Consider the following 20,029-nt stretch of genomic DNA (forward strand, 5'->3'; position numbering starts at 1 on the left):
ATATATTAACAAATATATAAACACAATATTTACATTTGTATCAGATATTTTCTTAACTACTTTAATTTATAAAAATTAAATTGAAACCGCAACTATAACCAGGGCTGCACAAACGCAGACGTGCTGCCACCCCTGGCAAAACGGTGTGACCTTCTTCCGTTTTTGCGCTGACGTGACGTGACAGTTGATTTGTTTGATTAAAATAAATAAGAGAAAAATCACAGATAAACTGATTTGTGACGGAACCAATCTATACCGGAATCGGTAGCCGGAAAAGAAGACGGAGTGCGCGAAAGAGAAGACTAAAATCCAGGAAGATCGGTCGGCGGAGTGGACCAGGGAAAGAGAGAGAGCGAGTGAAATTTCGTGGTTTCGGGACCCCCTCGACCGCAGCCCCCCACAATATATCCGTTACCCACTGGCAAGATGCTGTGTATACAATATTAGCGATTATCGAAAGCAGGCAGCGCATGTGCCGGCATCCGAGAAACACTATTTAATATCTAAGCTTTTGTAAACAAATTGTGGAGCGGAGACCAAGGTCAAACAAGCCGACGAATACGGATACCTGGTGAATAGGTTTCGTTTCGTTTCGCCCCAACGTGCCAGTAGACCCGTGCAACTTGCAATGGCCACAACAAGCCAGCTGTTGCCCAATGGCAATCTGTCCAGAAATGGCAAGACCAAAAGGGAGGATGAGGAGGAGGAGGTGGAAGTGGGATCTGGAACTAGTGCAGGTGCTGGAAGGGATACACTAACGGGACTAACAGGACTAACAGGACACCCATCCACATCCACATCCGGCACCTTTATGAAACTGAAAACCTATCTCCTAGCTCTTCGTCCCTGGTCGCTGTCCGCCAGTCTGGTGCCCACGCTCCTCGGCTCGGCGCTGGCCCACCGCTCCCAGTGGGCGGCGGAGTTCTCGCTGGCCACCTTCTTCCTCACCGCCTTCACCGTGGTCACCGTCCACTGCGCCGGTAACGTGGTGAACACCTACTTCGACTTCATCAAGGGAATCGACAAGCAGAAGGCCGACGACCGCACTCTGGTGGACCACATACTCACCAAGGATGAGGTGAGCAGCCGATTGGATAGGTTAATAGTGACCATGTCTTGCACTAGAACGTATCTTAGTAGATATAGGGTCCCAGAAATCCTGTGCTTTCTGCAGCAGTGTGATATTACTTGTACATTGTACAATTTACAACACAAAGTATTATATGTTGAAAGTATTTCAAAATCAACAATTTGAATTTCATAGTGTTTTCTGCATTGAAATTCCAAAAATATAAAGTAATTACTGATTTACAATTATTTTTTAATTAGCCTTAAATATTTCATAGTCTCACTTTACAATATAGAAACTAAATTATTTCCATATATTTATCGATTTGCCAAATCACACGTTCGAAAATTCTCCATTTGCATGTACTTTATTAACAAAACTATTTACTTAATCACCTCGCATGCGGAGAAGCTAAAAGGTATAAACTATGAAATAGATTTTTGAATAATTCTTCATCATTAATGCATAACGTGATTTTTCAAATCACAACAAAAAAACTAAGATATTGGCATGGTGGTGCATAAGTTAGGAAATTTCTGAAATAATTTCTTTGTGGGTTCTTCGTTCTTCATTTATCAAATGTAAACACTTAAAAAGTGAGGCAATCAAAGTATATATTTTTTTTTGTATGGAAATGAATTCTAGTAGAAATTAAATTCTTTAGAACTGCGTTGAGAAAGATCGTGTTGAGATCATAAACCATTTTGTGAAGACAGTTGATACTAAATATCACATTCTTTAGACAATTAGCAAAGTACTAATTTAAGTCAAGGCCACAAATATAAGTCTTGAGGTTTTAAACCATTATTTGAGAAGATTGAAAACAAATAATAAGAACAATGTAATTTAATATAAAAGGATATTTCCACTTTATTTTTCTTTAAATTGGTCTCTTGGGTTTTGTATACTCTAGACGCTGAACTGGGCATTCAGAAGTTAAATGACTGGCAATTAAATTATTTCGATCGTTTAACACAATTATAAATGATACATTTTTGTTATTTTTCAGGTGGTCTCGCTGGGCGCCATACTGTACATGGCCGGCTGCGGGGGTTTTGTTTTGCTGGCTGTGCTCAGTCCCGCCAAAATGGAACATCTTGCGCTGATCTACTTCGGTGGATTGTCTTCGAGTTTCCTGTATACAGGAGGCATTGGTTTCAAATACATCGCCCTGGGAGATCTGGTGATACTGATACTCTTCGGACCCATCTCAGTGCTTTTTGCCTTCATGTCACAAACAGGTCACGTGGACTGGACGACTATGGGCTATGCGATTCCACTGGCCCTCAACACGGAGGCCATCCTGCACAGCAATAATACCAGAGATGCGGACAATGATCGCCGGGCTGGAATCGTAACACTGGCCATTTTAATAGGACGCACTGCCTCTCATGTTTTGTACGCAATGCTGCTCTTCGCACCCTACTCGCTGTTCTTCATCTTCGGCTTGAAGTACTCCCTGTGGTTTCTGCTACCATTGGTGACCCTGCCACAAGCCTTCCAGATAGAGAAGCGTTTCCGGAACGAGCAAACGATGCACTTGGTGCCACGGCAAACAGCAAAGCTGAACTTCTTCTTTGGCATCTTGTACATCGTGGCCTGCTGTTGTGCCCAGCAGTTGCCGACTTTTGGATTCCGGAAACATTGATAGACGGGGAGAAGTTACGGATCTGGCAGAAAAACAACCAGAGATAAACTGGTGCAATGTTTTAGGGAATTTCATTAGGTTTTAGTCAATGTGTGTAATGAGGAGGGAGTACGAAGCTGAGTCAGTTTCCCACAGTTTGATGTTGCGCAAATTTCGAATGGCTGCTAGTCGCCCGTTAGAGTCTAAACTTTTGAACTGAACATATCCTAGCCCAAGTGGGTCGATTTATTTCACAGAAAATCTAGGGATAAATATATGGCATTGTGCAATAGAAATTACAGGCCTAATATCAGCTTAAAAAGTTTACAATGTCAAATCCAAAGATAATCCAGAAACAATATTTAAGAATAAATGGTCTGGCATTTTTCCAGATTAGCCGATTTATAAAGCTATCAGTCTAAAAGAAACTCAACATTGAACATATTTTTTGTATGATATATTAATTTGTAGAAAATTATTTTTATTTTTGAGCGCATTAAACAAGAAGTATGATATTAGACCTTTAGTTTCTCTGTCAAAAGTTATTTACATTGTCCAAAGATTTGTTCACTTCCTGCAATATCGACCCTAGCCTGTCCCACTCGTTTATATTTATTTCACATCGTCACAATCTTAAATCTTAACCAATCAACTACCACTCAATGTAATAAATAATCATACTCTTCCTCTCGCGCGTTGGGAATTACGGACCAAGAAAGTTATGTGCAACAGTAACCAGTAATGCTAATGCAACCCCAAATATTCACCACATTCAGACGGGTGCAGATACTTAAGTTTCGCGAATCAAAATGCAGATTACTTTACAAATAGAAGTGCTTGGAAATGCAGCTTAGTTGAACGTTTTTTGGCAATTGGCTGGCTTGCTTTTTGTGTAACGAATGTTAGAGTTTTTACATATATTATATACACGAACACGAGCATATATTTATATACACATCTAGATCATGTAAGCCCAGTGTCTAGCGGCAGGCTCAGAGTGAGAAAATATCAAAGGAAAAATGAAGAAAAACCTATGTAAAACGAAAACAACACAAAGTTAAATTTTTAAATAACTATATACGTAGATGTCGAGGCGAAGGAGCAAACATTGTTTTCCATTAACAATAGCGTATGCATATAAACAAATAGCTTTAAATAACAAACAGAAGAGGAGAAAGCCAAAACCCATTCGCATTATAATTCATTGTGTAACTGAACATTTGTGTGGCAATATTTATTTGTACGCTAGTTTTTTGTATATTCATTCATTCTTTTGTATACCGCATAGATAAATGCTTCTGTTGGAATTGCTCAGCAGCCGAGTTGAATTGACCTAAGTGAAAACTTTGTAAACTACAATTCAACAACAAATGAACAATAATAATTATAATGATATTGATAATTAAATGTTTAATTAGAGAATGTAAACATGATTTGTATAATATACACTGATATATATTTTATTGAATGTGAAGAAAGTGAGAGGGGTTTCGAGGATAAATAGGTACTCAATCGCGCAACGCATTAAAACAGTGGAGATCTGCTTTACAAATTAAAAAGCAAGGTGTTTTATATATTTTATTTTAATCCAAACGGAAAGCATATATATATTCTTGTCTTCGTACACCTTAATCCATGACGAGGTAAGTATAAATCAAATTGAAACGTACAAGGAAAAATATTGTAACCCTATTATTGCTCCCTAGTTACCAACATGATGTCGTATGGCTTTACGGCAGCGGTGGCTCCTTCGAGCGGAATCTCCTCCGGCACCTGGCCAGGAATGGCCACCATTTTAAAGTTCTGCAGCACTGTGGTTGTGAACATAAACAGATTCTGCCTCCCCAACAAATCGCCCATGCAGCGATGACGACCGAATCCAAAGGGATTGAAGGCTTCGGGTAGCTTTAAATGACCTTCGAAGAGAAATCTCTCGGGATCAAATGCCTCCGGATCGGGAAAGTCCACTGGGTTCATCAGCATTCCCCTGAAACAAGCCACTACCATTGTGTCCTTTGGAATTTCATAGCCCGACAATCGGGTATCGCAGACTGCTCGATGCGGTATGCCAAAAGTGTGCACCATAAACATCCTGACCGCTTCCAATGTGATGGCCTCGCAATATGGCAGCTTGGAGCGATCCCTAGACCACTCGGGTATGCGCTCCAGGCCCACCACATCCTTAATTTCCTGGAAGGCCCGCTCCTGGATTTCCGGCTGCAGCACCAAGTGCATGAAACAGAAACCCAGACTCTTGTTGGTCGTCTCCGATCCAGCCAAAAACATATCCAAGCAAATGGCCAGCAGGCTTTCATCACTGAACATTCCCTTATCATCATTTCCCTCCTCCTGGGCACGGAGATACGAGTCCATCAGATCTCTGGGCTCATCGTAGTTCTTGTAGGTCAAGCGATGCAGCTCGATCTCCTTGCTCATGAAGGAATACAAGGAACGATGACTTTCCACAAATCCATTGTATCCAGAGTAGTCCGGAGCTATGAATCGAAGAAGCGGAAAGTGACTGAAGAGAGCACCCACCATGTCGATGTTCTTGAAGAGCTCAAAAAAGGTCTCCAGTAGCTCCGTGATCTCCGGAGAGCCGGGCTCATATCTCCTACCACTCAGCATGCACCAGAGGGTATTTAAGACATAAACACTCGTCAGATCGTGCATTTCAATTCGCGCCTGCTTGCCTCCAGACTTCGCCACTTGATCCTTTAGGTCCTGCAGCAAACAGGTGGCCTCATTGTGGACAATATCCATCATGCCACTTCGGGCAAATCCGAAATTCTTCAAGTGTCTCAGGATAAACCTACGCTGCTCCACCCACATTTCGCCATCGGTCAAAAGCACTCCCAACCGGGAATTGAAGGTCCTCAGGCGATAAAATATGCCATCTGGTCGGCCATCAATGTCCTCATTTGTCATCATTTCGCTTATCGCGTCGTTCGTATAAGCTATTACCACCTTATCTTTGCCAATCTTTAGGCCGAAGAAGCCATAGGGGTTCACGTATTGCTTGGCGAATACATCGATCACTTTGCAAAACATCCCCAGACGACATCGTAGCTGGGAAACCTGGAGGGCACTTCCTACTATCGGATACCAACGAGGTCCTGGCGGAAAACGCCTCGGTTTTCGCACTCCTCCAAACAAGATGGCCAAAAGAGTGGCGCAAAAAATCCAGATGACCGCATAAAACATGTTTTTGCCTTTGCTTTCACTTTTCGCAGTTACGCAATCTTGGCTTGCTTTTGCGCTGGAGTTTGGAGTGGCTATGTTATCCTCAGTTTCCTGGTGATCCAGTCCAGAGTTTGATCCCGCACCTGACGTTCACCCAAATCGACTGAATCCGCTCGGTTAGTTGGGTCTTTCTTTTATAGTCGTGCAAAAAAAGCTTTTCCTCTTGTTTGATTTTTCTTTTGGCCATTAAAGTTTTCGCAAGAGTTGGGAGTTTGGGAAATGGAAGTCGGAAGGTAACAGAGTTGGAACTTCAGAATGTTCTATGCTACCAGCTAAGAAAATTATAAGAGAGTTTCACTATTGATCTTGAACTTTTATAATACTAATGTAAGAGTAGTAATCAAGTGTTTTCAGATTAGTTTAGAATATAAATTCTAACTAAAAACTTCGGACATTTTAAGTAAACTAAGTGAAATCATTGAATTTAACATATTGTTTTTGCGAAGTCGGGTGTCATTAGAATTGTAATAATTTTTTTAAGCGTCGAGTTCTTTAAGAAATTCCAGCTATTTACGAAAATATCTATGTTTAAATATATCATTAATAAAAAAATTTGGTCTTTTTCAATGCCACCATTTTGTAAAATCCAAGCAAGGTAAGTTTTATATTTCTTTTTTGAGAGTTTTCAAAGACATTATTATACAACACCCTTGATCCGAACCACTTCCTTCCAGCCTCAAAGACCCAAATCTTCACCCGTCTGACCCACTGCCTTGTGGATAGTTCAACCACATTTTCCTCGGCGTTTAATCGCCGCTAACCAGCGACTTTAATGGTCATGGACAACGCCAAATCCACTGGATCACAGCCAAAGTCAAGGAAAACTTGTTGCGTTAAGAAAACCGCGAAAACGCAAATAGAAAAAACCCGTTTGCTCCAAATGAAAGGGAAAACAAATGGAGATGTTGGGAAAGAGGCAAAGCAGGAGGAGGAGCTGACTGGACAACTCGTCTGGATGAGGCTATTATGTCATCGGCATCGCCATTGCCATTGCGGAAAGCGGTGGGATGGACTTTGTTTTGATGATAACTCCGCTGGTTCCGGTTTGGTTTGGGATTTTGCTGTTTCATGCGATCAAAGTGGAGCTACCATCGATTTTTGGCATCCAATTGGGGCTTTAACATGGGGCCACACTCGCGGATCGCCCATTTGAAGGCTGGCACCCGAGCTGCAAAGACGTGACAGGACAACAGTTTAGTCCAAAGGATGGGTTTCAGGTGAGCTGAGCACAGCGATAAATGAGGAGCTCAACGGATAGTTAGGTTTTCTGTATTTAGAAAATAAAAGGTTTGATATAGTGAGTGCCTAGGTTTTTTTTACCTTGAAGTTCGGCTTTACATTTTCTTAAGATTGAGAATTTCAATAAATGCTTAAACCGTTTTCATGTTAAACCCGTTTGTAATCTTTAGAATCGTGCTATTAGCTGCCACCGGCCTGGGAGCCATGTACATGATGCATCTTTTGGCCCAGGATTGGGTTAAGATCCGACCCATCCGGGGAATAACCCAACTTGCCGGTATGGCCGCACAACCAATTCAACAGGTTATTGCTCCCATCCAACAAGCCAGTGGAGCTCTGAATCTATTTCGAAGCAGAAGAGAGGCGAATTTGAATCATGAACTGGGTTGGGTGCGAAGGACTCAGGATTCGGGAGGAGGAAGTGGAAAGGTTGGTGCTGCAGGAGGAGTGGTCCACAGACCGCATCCCGCCATCGATTGGAAGAGGATCCTGTCAAGGGATCCCTTCGAGTGCCTTCAGTCCCTGATCTGTCAGCTTATGTCCGGAGCTGAAGCGAAAGTTCCAGAGGCTGAGCTGCTCATGGATTACCTGGAATCATCGGTGGAGATGGCTCCGGTTAAGATAGGCCGCGCCTTCAGTCGAGGATTGGCACTGAGGGGTTCCCCGGAGCTCTGCTTTACCGAGTATCCCTTTTGCCTTTACTCCGCCAAAACGATGTTGCGCATCCTGCGGTGGTTCAGTGAAACGGGGGAAGTCCCCGTGGAGGAAGTGGCTTAGTTGTATAAGTTTGGCTTCAATAAATTTAAGGAGAGTGAAATGAGGAAGTAAAATGTTAGTTTCGTTTTCGGTAAAGGTGTTAATGCGTTTGAAATCAACATTTTTGGCGTTTGCATTTCCGATTTTATGGAAAATAAAATGGAAATGAATTATCGCAAAACGCTATCGCGTTTATAAGTATATATCAGTATAAATAATGTAAATTATGAATATAATATAATTATTTATAGTTTGTCCATCGCCGACACTAAATTCCAAAAACCACTTGGTTGTTTAATGTGTTTTATGTTTACTCAAAATTTCAATTAACATAAAGTGTTATAAAAAATCTAGACGAACTCAAAGGAAAGAGTTAACAAACAGTAGAATATGCATTCTTAAGTTATTGGGTCACAGAACCTCTTCCGTAGATTCTGCGTACGTCGGTATGATAGGCCCGGCGCCTGCAGATGGGGCATCGATGGAACCTTCTAATGGCCGTGTGAATGCAGTTGCTGCCAAACAAGTGCCCACACCGCAGGGCAACTAGGTGATGACCATTCTCGGTTGTCCAGGGCGACAGGCAAATCGAACAGGTGGAGTCTTCGGTGAGCCTGTCTAGTCGGTGACTTATTGTGCGCAGTTCTGTGAAGAGGCGGTGCTCGCCGAAGAACGAAGGCTGCTGTGAGCGGGACCACCGGGTAATCTCTTGCTGCAACTGGTCAAAAATACGACGACGTTGAGTGCTGAGCAGCATCATCTGCGAATGTTGCTCCTTTAGCTTGCGTACTTGCTCTTCTGGACTGTCAATAGACTCCTCCGTCGGCTCCTGCTCCAAGCGCTCTAACTCCTCCTCATGTTTCTCCAGTTGTTCCAGCAATTCAAGGACTTGCTCCGCTGACGACATTTTGTGTTATATTAGTGGGCAGTGACAGTTTGAATACTCAAACTGTTCTGATCATTGAAACAAAGGTTTTTGTATTTTACAAATTTTTTCTTTGGGAATAATCCCAATATAAAAGTAGTTTGGTTATAGAAAAAGTTTATTAATAACAATAAATTTTCCTTTGTAGTTACCATCAGTATGCAAAAATATTCATATACATTATATATTACAAATTAATAATTATATTTAAACGGAATGAAGTAAAGACTCGAGAGCGATTTAGCTTCTGCTTTATATTTGAGAATTGGGTTTTGTTGCGAAAAATAACAAATGAGCGAGCGATAGTTTAGTTAATAATAAGCTTTCAAAGCCCACAGCATTAACGAAAATAAGTTAAGATAATATTTTTGATTTGTTCAACATATTTTGTACATAAGATAGAGTAGTGTAGAGAGCTTCTGTTGCGACTTCAAGTTGTGCACTCTTCGGGGAGATTCTCGCTTTCATTTGAGCATAAAAATAATAATTTTTAAATAGAATTAGATCAGAAATAAATTCCATAATAGTGAAGCACATTAGGCCAGCGGCGGAATCTTGCCACTGAGTGTGACACTCGTAACATCCTTGACAATCATCTCGGCCACCTGCCAGGCGATCTCCTCTTGCACATTATCCTCTGGCAGATTCACAAGCTTTCGCATTGCGTTTTTGATTTTGTTCCCGCTGACACTTAGTGACCATGGTTGCGATTTGATAGCCACTGCATCCACGGCCTCAAAGTCTCGCTCATAACGTCCCAGGGAGTTAACAAAGCCGAATTTAAGTGCTCCCACTGGACGCTGCCAAAGAAGCTGGGGGTTCGTCAATTGCCTGGCATCGATGTTGAGGTTTCCAGACTGATGATTAATCGATGTTTTCGATGGCATCTGATCCATGGAAGCCAGCAAAGTATTGTGCTGCGAAATATGTGTGCAGTCTGACATGGATAGTGTTTTTCTATGGCGCTGCTGGGCATTCGTTGTTTTTCCAGGTCTTCGCAGGCTTAGTTTTTGTTGAAGATTCGCGTGAGGAGTAGAGTTATCTATAAAAACAGACCTAAAGTTAACACAAATTTCTACACAAGTTTAAGTACCAAGACAAACCTCGTTTAACCTTAAGTTCGTTTACATAGTTGTCAAAAATATGCGACTTTAAAAAGTCAGCAAAGTACTTTTGCTCTAGATACTTGGCCGTAACCAAGAGGGCCAAATCGAAAGCTTGCCACTGTTCGCCTGGAGCGCAGATGGCTTGCTCCACCCGCAAGCGCAGCTTCTGGGACATCCAGAGACGACACTCTGATTGCAGGGAGAAGTATTTGTCGTATATGATCATGGCATCGCTCTGAGCCGCCTTGCTATCCTCCTCCTTCTCTTCGCCAGACGCAAAACTCTTGCGAAAGTTTATGCCCGTGATCCAGAACTCCAGGCATTCCCGCTCTTGCCGCTGTTCCAGGTACTCGGTGAAGTAAAATAAAGCCAGTTCGCTGTTCAAAACATCGTAAATATTAATCGAACCGCCTTCGATCAGCTCCAAACAGTAGGTTGAATAGTAGCCACTCTGGAGAAATCCCTGCACATGATCCCGCTCCAATTGCTCCAGCACAAACTCCATGGCTTCATCAAAGCAGCTGGCTGGTATTGGTTTACTACACTCGGATTTATCCCTCCCGCAAAGGAGAAGAGATATGTGCGCTAGTATGACGATGGGAAGGTCCACTTGCAAGCTTGCATTCACTATCAGATACTTTTGGTAAATGGCAATGGCATCACTGATGCTGGCCCGGGAAAGTTCGGAATTCGTTCCAGACTTCTGTCTATTGATCTGCTTGTTGGTCTCCGCATAAATGCGGCTCTTCTCGTCGTCCGTGAGGGGTTTCCGCATGGACAGATCGCACAGCGTCTTCAGTTCAGGTACATCTTTGTCATCTTTGTGCGGAGAGGACGGTTCCGCCTTCCTAGGAGGCTCCTCCGGTTCTTCTCTCTCCTGTGAGAGCGCCGCCCGTTTAAAGTTCTTGATGTCCAAGTAAAATTTAATCAGGGGCAGGGCCTGTCGGGTATCCAGATACTGCACAAAAAAGCTTAGGCAGTTGGGATCGTTGACAATGGAAGTCAGGTTCATGGAAAGGCGCGAGTTGTAGGAGAAAATGTCTGGGGAAAAACGATAATTGTTATTAGTTATTTCTAATATAATTTCTTCCATTTAAATTGTTTTAATTTTTGGTAGTTTGTTTTATAAAATTGGGTTTTTCATTCCCATAATCAAATGTTCACTCTTAACAGAAAACAAAAACATCTTTGTTCATAAAGTATCGTAAATTGTGAATCACGAATTCGTTGTGCATTTTACGAAAATGTAATTATAGAGACAGTATGAGCAATTCTTAGGAACTATAAGACATTTTTTAAGAATGTCAAGAAAAGATTTACAGAAATATGTTCCTTGGCATATGACATGTACATAAATATTTTTGATACTTAAGATGCACCAGGAACAGATTCATATTCCCTCTATTCACCATTTAGCATTCTTTTTAGCCCTTAAAACAGTTCTTGCAATACATGTTTGTTAGGATAACATGTTGTAGTATCTGATTTGTAGATGTTACTCAGGTGATTTGCCAATCTTAGTGGGAATCCCACCCTGAGCAGAACGTGATGAGCAATTGAACAATGAACGGTGAGGTAATTACCATCGTTGCTGGTGAGACTGATACCATCGGAGAGGGCACCCACTCCTCCGCCGGGTCCCACGACCCCCTCTCCGCCCTCCTCCTCCGCCTCTAGGAACACCTCGTCGCAGAAACTGGTTGTCGAGCGCAGGGAGTGGCGCTTGTGGGCCACAACTCCATCGGTGGTGTCCACATCATCTGCTGCATGCCCACAATTGGCATCCGTGGCATCTTGGCTGCTGCGACGGCGGCCTAAATAAAAGAAAACAAAGTTATTGGTGTCAACAGAAGGGCGAAGAAGAGCAAAAAGAGATGGTGGGCGGGGGCGGGGGAGTTGGGTGAAAACAGCAGCGGAAATCGTTGAAAATTGTGCACTCACTGGCTTGCCTCTTGATGTAATTTAACATATTTACATTCTCCGGCTTTGGGTGATTTTGGGAAGTGCTTGTTGTGCTTTAATTTGGCGATTTGCTTAAGTAATTGATGAACTAATTTAATGCGATGCGACGGTAAATATTATGAAAATTGCTGTGGCGATAGGGTATTTTTGGCAGTAGTAGGTTGGAATACCCTTGCCAGCAGGTCACACTGATTTATTAACAGCCAACTGTTAACTTAACAGTTTCTGCTAACTAATTACTGTAACGGTTTTTTAAATATTAAATGTTGGTAAATGATTGAACAATTCTCTTGGAATGATTGACCACTTTTTAGAAATAACCTGACATTATTTTAAAACTGGCAATTTATTATCTTTTTTTTACATTTAGGCTGATTGAACTCACACTTTGTGTGAGTTTGGTTAGCTGGTATCAGCTCCTCCATACAAACTCCATTTTCAGAAATTTCAGCAATTTAACAACCTCGTGGCTGTTGAAAAGCTGATTGCTTATTAACTTTAAAGCCATAGCAACTCTAACATTTTAGTTTCACCAGTAAGCATGAGCTACATTTAAATCAATTAGGAATGTGTATTTTGGTCCTTGTTATCTAACTAATAATTTTAGGCATACACTTGTAATGAAAAATAAAGTATTAGATGTTTTTTTTTGGGAAAACTTGTCAAATCTTTATGAAAATTTAAACCATTTTGGGTCGTTTCCTAAACTGCTCAAATTTGAATTGTTGAAAATTCAACAGTTTAGGAAATACCCAAAGAATGTGCCGACCGCTGCACTATAAAACTTAACCAATCACTATTTTTTGTCCTTATAGCCTCTAAACAAAGCTTCTTAATATTGTTTCAAAGCGCAAAACTTAAAACAATTTCATCGCTAGCATTTAAAATGTTTGGCTTGGCTAAAAACTTTTTCGTTGATATTAGGTTATTGATCAAGAATAAGAGTTCCATACAGTGAAAATTTAATAGAAACTATTATGGGCCAACTGTGACACCATGAGAATTCAGTCTAAATAGACTATTGGGTGTTTTTTAACATCAGCGTCAAATAGATGGTGCTCAACTAATTTTAAAATGTTCAAAAAATACCACAAAAATACTTTTTGTCCACGCTAAAAAATGTTGTACCTCAGAGATAATTTTTAATTAACTGTCCAATCATTCGCATGACTGAAAAATATACTTTTCATCTAATTAACAGGGTTGAAAATTGTTATTCAATATCAAGCATCCACTGATATTTCATGATTATCAACAACGGCTAATAAGACATTGTTTTACAATTTGACGTGCGACCAATAACTTATTTCCTGTCTGCAAAACACATAATTTCGATTTTAATAATCCAGTTTACAAAACCACTTCGTGATAATACATACACTGACACAAAAATAAACCGTGCAATGTAGGTATTCAAAATACATTTAAAAGGCATGAGGTAATTGTAGGTGATATTTGAGTCTATAAGACGGTGAACATGTGGCCTGGAAGTACTCCAATTGAATCATCTTGGCAAAGGGTGCGATTCATTCGAAGTCGTTAAATGTCCGTCTTGGAAGAACATACGTGGATTGCACTTTGAGTATAAGCTCATTATGGAGACAGTTTCGGCTGAAAAATAATATATATGTTATTATTATTTATGATAATTAATTACAATTTAAAGATAATTGTCTTTTAAATTTATATCTAAATTTATAATTTTAAAGATTAAGTTTATAACACAAGCAGGCCTATTCTGATTCTTATTTATCGATAATTTGTTTTGAATTCGATTAAATTATTCGAAAGTGAGAATCGGTTCAGTTAATATTATTTATATTTTTCAATTATTTATTTTACTTATAAATTTTTTGGCAACTGTGTTGAAAAGAATTGCGAGGGCTAAGCAAGGAGTGGAAAGCAAATTTAAAACAAGAAATATACCTAGAAACTTGGGTCACAGATGTTTTGTGCTTCCGTTTTATTCTTTCAAAATTTTTCGGCACATTAACCCCGAGTGCCTTAGGAAAACCAGTAAACCAACTGAAGAACTAGGATATGAGCCCGTTGATCCACTTCCCGATTCCATTTGGCTATCAAAGCCCATTCTGTGTTTCATACAGAAATGTAAGGGAATGGAAATGGTTAAGGAGATGTAAAAGTAGTTAAATTGGATAATTCGTTCTGTATAAAGCAGAATTTTAGTTTATGCAAGCTTGGTTAAAATTACTTGGTAAGACTATGTAATTTCCATTTTAAACAAATTTCTACGTATAGGAGCAGTGTCAAAGTTGCTGAGACAGTACGTAAAAAATTGGTATTATTTATGAAAGAGTTGCTGATAAAGAAAAAAAGTAGATAGATTTGCTGAAATATTGGAATTAGAAGAAAACGTAGCTGAAACATTGATACTAGATGATAGACTTGCTGAAAAAGTGCAACTAGAGGAAGAAGAAGGAGGTGTTTATGAAATAGTGCAACTTGAGAGTGATAAAGAAATGCATTTTATGGAAATTTCTCAAAGTGAAGTACATATTGGATAAGGGTGATTAAGCAAATTATATATGTGCAAATGCGTAATGAGTTGATATTAAACAGAACAACGACGAGATTGCATCGCTTATAAAGCCAAATGAACATTTAGCTAGTCAAGTAAAATGTTGGGAATCCAATTCAGAGGCGCTCTTCAAAGAAAATACTCCTTAAAAAAGACTATAAAAGATTGGTCTCCAGAAAAAATTTCCCCTAAAATGGGGAAAAATTAATTTAACGATGTTTTGGCTAAATATAAGTTCATGAAAAACAAATTGGATGGCGAAATAGCCATCCTAGAGTACAGAGCTACAAGGGATGAATTCCTACTTCATTGATATAAAAGATTTGATAACTGCCAAAAAATAATTGAAAAATGCGTTGGGGAATCAAATCTTATGCCTGGTGAACTGGAGCCTATCTCTAAAATGAAATATGTTTGTTCATGAAAAATTGCATACTCTTCGGACTTGGTCCGAAAGAGGCGCAATCAGGACCATAGTATTTTTTATTGGTTTAAGACATCGAGGGGCTGATCGCTTTGCTGACTGTAGCAACACCATATTGACTTTAAGCCTAATACTCACATCGACGAAAACCGCGAGCTAACCATAGGAGTGAGCGAGAGGCAAACAGGCGGCTAAAGGTTTTCGTCGGGTCTGTTTTTCAGCACGGTACTCAGATAAGCTAAGGAAATACCAGAAAAAATATCAGATTTCGCGAGTGCATTTTCGATGAACGCCGTTAGCCGCGGCCCAAAGAATTAGAAATTTAATCTTTGGCGGTCTTCGTGCAGAAGCGGTGGGGAATTTGAAAATTAAAAATGGAAGAAAAACACCAAAAACGGCTAAATGAAGTCAGTGCAGATGAAAAAGGACGCCTAATCCAAGCTGTTGCCCATTATTGTGGGACTTGAACGACAGGAAGCAGTACCACAACGGGTCAAATCCGCAGAATAGTTGAAGCGCTGGAGGAGATCCACTAGAGAATCCCAGTGGGAAGGAACATGCCGAGTGGGCCTTCGCTCCCTACATGGACATCCTGCCGGGCGTGTCCTCGCAAAGAAAGTAAGATCTGGCCAAAATATTTTGGTTCCGTTGTACTAATAGAAGAATCTTTTTAGTAGAACCACCAGTAATATGATCTCCGAAGACCTCTCCATTAGGACTCTGTACACCATAACCACCAGCTACTTGGCAGCTTAAGCGGAGCTGGAGGACCCTCTGGCTTCTATAGGGAGGAGAAAAGTAGGGCGCCCGCTAAGGAACAGTTGGAGAAGCCATAGCTATCCACTGCCAGGATGCTGGCCGACTTCCTGCAGCATCAGCGGATCAACCCCGTTGCCAATCCGGCACCCACTTCCTCAAGGTCCAATATGCCCATTGGAACTCGGAGCTGGACTGCGGTGGCGCGGGAAAGATGGCGAAGCATCCGTGGGACGAGAAGGAAGCTTTAAGACACTAATTTACATAAATAAAAACATTCGTTGAACATTCCATTTGTTTATATTTTAATTTCTTTGTGTACCAGCAGACTTCTCCTTTTTAAATTTCTCCAATTGATTTGTTTTCCGTTTGGCATCAGACCCAGCTGCTTGACAGTAAGACCATGCTACATGCATTGCGGGTGAACTTTGAAAACTTCGGTCACACTACAAAGAATAAGATTTTTCGACTAGTGAAACTCTTAGCCGATCTGAGTACTAGGCTTTAGACAAGACTCGAGTGCTTCATTAGTTGTTGTGTGTTGCCTAGGGATGGATGGCCGACGATAGCCTGGAGTAATCGAAATATACGATTGTAATCGCAAAAATACCAAAGACTCGCCCAAGAAATATTTTTTTCGCACACCTCTAGTCTAATTCAGCATTTTTTATTTTGATAGGTTATAGCAAAGACCCTAAAATATTTCTGTATTACTTTTTGTAATAGCCTCTGCACACATCCGGTTCAGTTAATTAGTAGATAGATATATTTATATTTTTAAATTATTTATTATACTTATTAATTATTTATTTTTTTTGGCAACTGTGTTGTAAGGAATTGCGAGGGCCATGATCAGGTCTTTCGCATTCCACTCCGATTAAGCAAGAAGTGGAAAGCAAATTCAAAACAAGGAATATGCCTAGAAACTTGGGTCACAGAAATTTTGTGCTTTCCGTTTAATTCCATCCAAATTTTTCGTTTACAAACACTATTTTCGTGCTACATCCCACTACAAATTAATCGGAAATAGTAACTTTTGGTTATGATTGTCACACAACGTGATTTTTCTCTAACTGCAAGTCACGAACTCAGTTATGTGTTTAAAAATATATGTTTGCATACCAAAACAAGGGAACCCGCTATAGTCGAGTACCTAGACTATCAGATACCCGTTACTCAGCTAAAGGGACCAAAGGGAAATGAAGATATGCAAGCAGTAAAGCGAGATTGAAATGCGCCACCTACCAGCGATCTCAATTTAGGCGTTATGGGCCTTAGAGTGGGCGTGGCAAACTTTTAATATATGATGGACGTTGATGCACTACGAGCAGTACAAACAAGTGGCCCAAGGACACCAAGCACGTGCTTGTTACGCGCGGGGCCCTTCTATAAATTTGGGCAAAAATGCGTGTTCGCGAGGAAGATACAAAAAACAAATAGGGACACAAATGAAAATAAAAGAAGCAACTAAGAATGAAGCAAATGAGTTAAAATATTAGTTTTTAATACCGGGATATAAGTTGATGTGCAAATTAAATGGTAAAGATTGTTATAATTATTACATAGAACGCGAAAGGGCTCGTGCAGACAAAAATTTGATGTACATCGTGGCAAATTTAGCGGATAATAATTTCGTGTTAGTCTAGCAGGGACATTGAAAGTTAGGCGGTTTACAAGTTCTACAGAATCAATATCACCTCTAATAAGATTTTGCATAAAAATAGTACCAAGCATTGTTCTACGATTTACAAGTGTAGGTAAATTAAGCAATAGTAATCTACTCTGATAGGAAGGTAGGGGTCAATCGATAGATATTGATGAGGACAATACATTTCAGGTAAAATGTTTATTCTAGAATCAAAACTGTAGAAGCCAAGCTTTTGGGCGGTTTGTGGGCGTTAGATTGGGCGTGGCACATTGCTGAAACAAACTTGCGCTGCGTAAGAAGCTCAGGAATCTACATGCCAAATGTCAACGGCCTAGCTCTTATAGTTTTCGAGATCTCAGCGTTTATCCGGAAGGACGGACGGACAGACGGACATGGCTAGATCGACTTGGCTAATGATCCTGATCAAAAATATATATACTTTATGGAGTCGGAAACGCTTCCTTTTGCCTGTTACATACTTTCCGACGAATCTAGTATACCCTTTTACTCTACGAGTAACGGGTATAATTACTACATGTATCTATTAATGATTGTGTGTGCAAGAGGCACATTAAGCCCGAGTGTCTTAAGAAAACCAGTATACCAACTGAAGAACTAGGATATGAGCCCGTTGATCCACTTCCCGATTCCTTTTAGCTATCAAAGCCCATTCTGTGTTCCATACAGAAATGTAAGGGAATGGGCATGGTTTAAGGAGATGTACAAGTAGTTGAATTGGACTCTGCTTTCTTTATACAGCAAAAATTTAATTTGGCTTGGTTAAAATGACTTGGTAAGCCAAAGTAAATTCCATTTTAAGCAACTTTCTGCGTATAGGAGCTGCTGAGACAGTACGTAAAAAATGGTATTATTTATGAAAGAGTTGCTGATAAAGAAAAAAAAAGTAGAACAGATTTGCGGAAATAGTGCAATTAGAAGATAATGTGGCTGAAACACTAATACTAGATGACAGACTTGCTGAAATAGTGCATGTTCGTACCCAAAGGTACTCAACATGACCACACCCAAAAAATCAAGCAGTAGCCAAGTTGGGAACAGTACCAGGTGCTCAGTAGCGCTCACTGCAGATGAGAATTGCTGATCAGCATATTATATGTCTCACTAACTTACCGTCTCAGCGGTACTCGGACCCGCCAATGCAGTCAGCACATTTTGCAGTGTCAGCCGAGCCAACTACGCAAACTGCTACCATAATCAAAACTCCCTGACCTACCTACTTTAATCATTATACTAAACTTCCGTGTCCCAAGTAGTATAAAGGCATATATCAAATGAAGAATAAATAAGTTATCAACGCACCTCATAACTCCGCGGTTCTACTGCCTACCTCTGGGAATAGGGCTCGAAATAAACTATCTCAACTAGCAGCTAACCACGTTAGCTCAACCTCAGCGCAGCTCAGCATCGCCTGTGGTCCGGCATCGCAGTTACCATCGTTACCATTGCCGCGACTCGATCGTCCTGCCAGCAAAGCGTCTCCGTTCCATCGACAACTGCTCATTACCCCTTGTCCCGCGGTGCGACCTAGATGTGTATACTTCGGTTAGGCACAAATAGTGCAACTAGAAGAAGAGAAGGAGAACTTCAAGAAAAAGGGCAGCTTGAGAGTGATGCTGAAATGAATTTTATGAAAATTCGTCAATATGTAGTAAATCCTGATAAGCAAAATAAAGAAAATGAAGTTGCTAAAAAAAATGAAACGCTCTTCATGTGCAAATGCCTAAAACAGAAAGCGTTAAAATAATGCAAAACAACGAACTTCTTCTAAACAAGATGGCTTCGATTAGGAAGCAAAATCAGACTTTAGCTGGTCAACTAAAATATTGGCAATCCAATTTAGAGACGCCCTTTAAAGAAAATTGCGCCTTAAAAAAGACTATAAAAGATTGGTCTCCAGAAAATATTTTCCCTGAAACGGGTAAAAACTATGAACATTGTTTTGGCTAAATATAAGTTCATGAAAAACAAATTGGATGGCGAAATAGCCATCCTAGAGTACAGAGCTACAAGGGATGAATTCCTATTTTATTGATACTAAAGATTTAATAACTGCCATAAAATAATTGAAAAATGCGTTGGGGAATCAAATCTTATGCCTACTGGCTTGGTGCACTGGAGCCGTGGGAGGAAAGCCATCCTTAGGTATTTTATCAAAGTCACGATCTTCTGTACCGCCATTCTAACAGGTACCACTATAAGTGTTATACTGATAAATGCAAAAGTCAAGAAAATAAGACAATGAGCTAGACCCTGATCGATAGAGCCTAGGCAGTTGACCAAGCAGTTAGCGACGGTACAGCCTGCGGTCCCCGATCTACATTCGCCATTGGCCGAATTAATAAATAATAACTAGTAAAATTATTTATCTTTAAGGTCATAAGACCTGGAGGAATCGTCGCAGAAAAAGAGCTTTGCGGTAGGATAACTGTCTCCAATAACTGGCGGTGGCGGACAAGCCGGACAAATTCGGGGGCCAAACAAACCACAGAAATGTTGAAGGACGCTGAGGGGGCCCAACTGACGGACCATTCGTTTATATAGTAATTATCTCTAAGGCTTAGAGTCTAAAATGAAATATGTTTGTTTCTGAAAAATTGCATTCTCTTTTTCGACTTCGGACTTGGTCCGAATCAAGACCAGAATTTAATTTTTTTTTGTTTAAATTATCGAGGGGAGATACTAGAGGTTTACGCCGATGGTTTCAGCGTAGAGTT

At 40.4% G+C, this 20,029-nt stretch overlaps 5 protein-coding genes across 5 annotated transcripts; 2 read left to right on the forward strand and 3 right to left on the reverse strand.

Moving 5' to 3' along the window:
- The first annotated feature begins 157 nt into the window (after window positions 1-157).
- Window positions 158-4,142, forward strand: LOC119546020 (ubiA prenyltransferase domain-containing protein 1 homolog). The gene is made up of 2 exons (XM_037852032.1): window positions 158-1,078; window positions 2,079-4,142. Exons 1-2 carry the CDS (start codon window positions 629-631, stop codon window positions 2,715-2,717), a joined length of 1,089 nt encoding a protein of 362 aa, XP_037707960.1. The 5' UTR covers window positions 158-628; the 3' UTR covers window positions 2,718-4,142.
- A 125-nt stretch (window positions 4,143-4,267) lies between these two features.
- Window positions 4,268-6,025, reverse strand: LOC119546019 (probable cytochrome P450 303a1). The gene has a single exon (XM_037852031.1). It carries the CDS (start codon window positions 5,898-5,900, stop codon window positions 4,389-4,391), a length of 1,512 nt encoding a protein of 503 aa, XP_037707959.1. The 5' UTR covers window positions 5,901-6,025; the 3' UTR covers window positions 4,268-4,388.
- Window positions 6,026-6,565: 540 nt separating this feature from the next.
- On the forward strand, window positions 6,566-7,955 carry LOC119546021. Its single transcript, XM_037852034.1, has 2 exons — window positions 6,566-7,156; window positions 7,349-7,955. Exons 1-2 carry the CDS (start codon window positions 7,146-7,148, stop codon window positions 7,953-7,955), a joined length of 618 nt encoding a protein of 205 aa, XP_037707962.1. The 5' UTR covers window positions 6,566-7,145.
- Window positions 7,956-8,236: 281 nt separating this feature from the next.
- On the reverse strand, window positions 8,237-8,962 carry LOC119546022 (E3 ubiquitin-protein ligase rnf8-A). Its single transcript, XM_037852035.1, has one exon. It carries the CDS (start codon window positions 8,839-8,841, stop codon window positions 8,338-8,340), a length of 504 nt encoding a protein of 167 aa, XP_037707963.1. The 5' UTR covers window positions 8,842-8,962; the 3' UTR covers window positions 8,237-8,337.
- A 136-nt stretch (window positions 8,963-9,098) lies between these two features.
- On the reverse strand, window positions 9,099-12,066 carry LOC119546018 (A-kinase anchor protein 10, mitochondrial). Its single transcript, XM_037852030.1, has 4 exons — window positions 11,907-12,066; window positions 11,549-11,779; window positions 9,963-11,006; window positions 9,099-9,901 (listed from the first exon to the last, which is right to left on the reverse strand). Exons 1-4 carry the CDS (start codon window positions 11,932-11,934, stop codon window positions 9,396-9,398), a joined length of 1,809 nt encoding a protein of 602 aa, XP_037707958.1. The 5' UTR covers window positions 11,935-12,066; the 3' UTR covers window positions 9,099-9,395.
- Between the last annotated feature and the right edge of the window lie 7,963 nt (window positions 12,067-20,029).

Source organism: Drosophila subpulchrella, chromosome 2L (assembly GCF_014743375.2).
Source record: "Drosophila subpulchrella strain 33 F10 #4 breed RU33 chromosome 2L, RU_Dsub_v1.1 Primary Assembly, whole genome shotgun sequence".
Taxonomy (NCBI): Eukaryota; Metazoa; Arthropoda; class Insecta; order Diptera; family Drosophilidae; genus Drosophila; species Drosophila subpulchrella.

Bases quoted from the DNA above. Each gene is read 5' to 3' on its own strand.
- LOC119546020 (XM_037852032.1), top strand. From the start codon at position 629: ATGGCCACAACAAGCCAGCTGTTGCCCAATGGCAATCTGTCCAGAAAT. The intron at 1,079-2,078 runs GTGAGCAGCCGA...GTTATTTTTCAG, and splicing joins ACATACTCACCAAGGATGAG to GTGGTCTCGCTGGGCGCCAT.
- LOC119546019 (XM_037852031.1), bottom strand. From the start codon at position 5,900: ATGTTTTATGCGGTCATCTGGATTTTTTGCGCCACTCTTTTGGCCATC.
- LOC119546022 (XM_037852035.1), bottom strand. From the start codon at position 8,841: ATGTCGTCAGCGGAGCAAGTCCTTGAATTGCTGGAACAACTGGAGAAA.
- LOC119546018 (XM_037852030.1), bottom strand. From the start codon at position 11,934: ATGTTAAATTACATCAAGAGGCAAGCCA. The intron at 11,780-11,906 runs GTGAGTGCACAA...TCTTTTATTTAG, and splicing joins TTACATCAAGAGGCAAGCCA to GCCGCCGTCGCAGCAGCCAA. The intron at 9,902-9,962 runs GTTTGTCTTGGT...CTGTTTTTATAG, and splicing joins CGAACTTAAGGTTAAACGAG to ATAACTCTACTCCTCACGCG.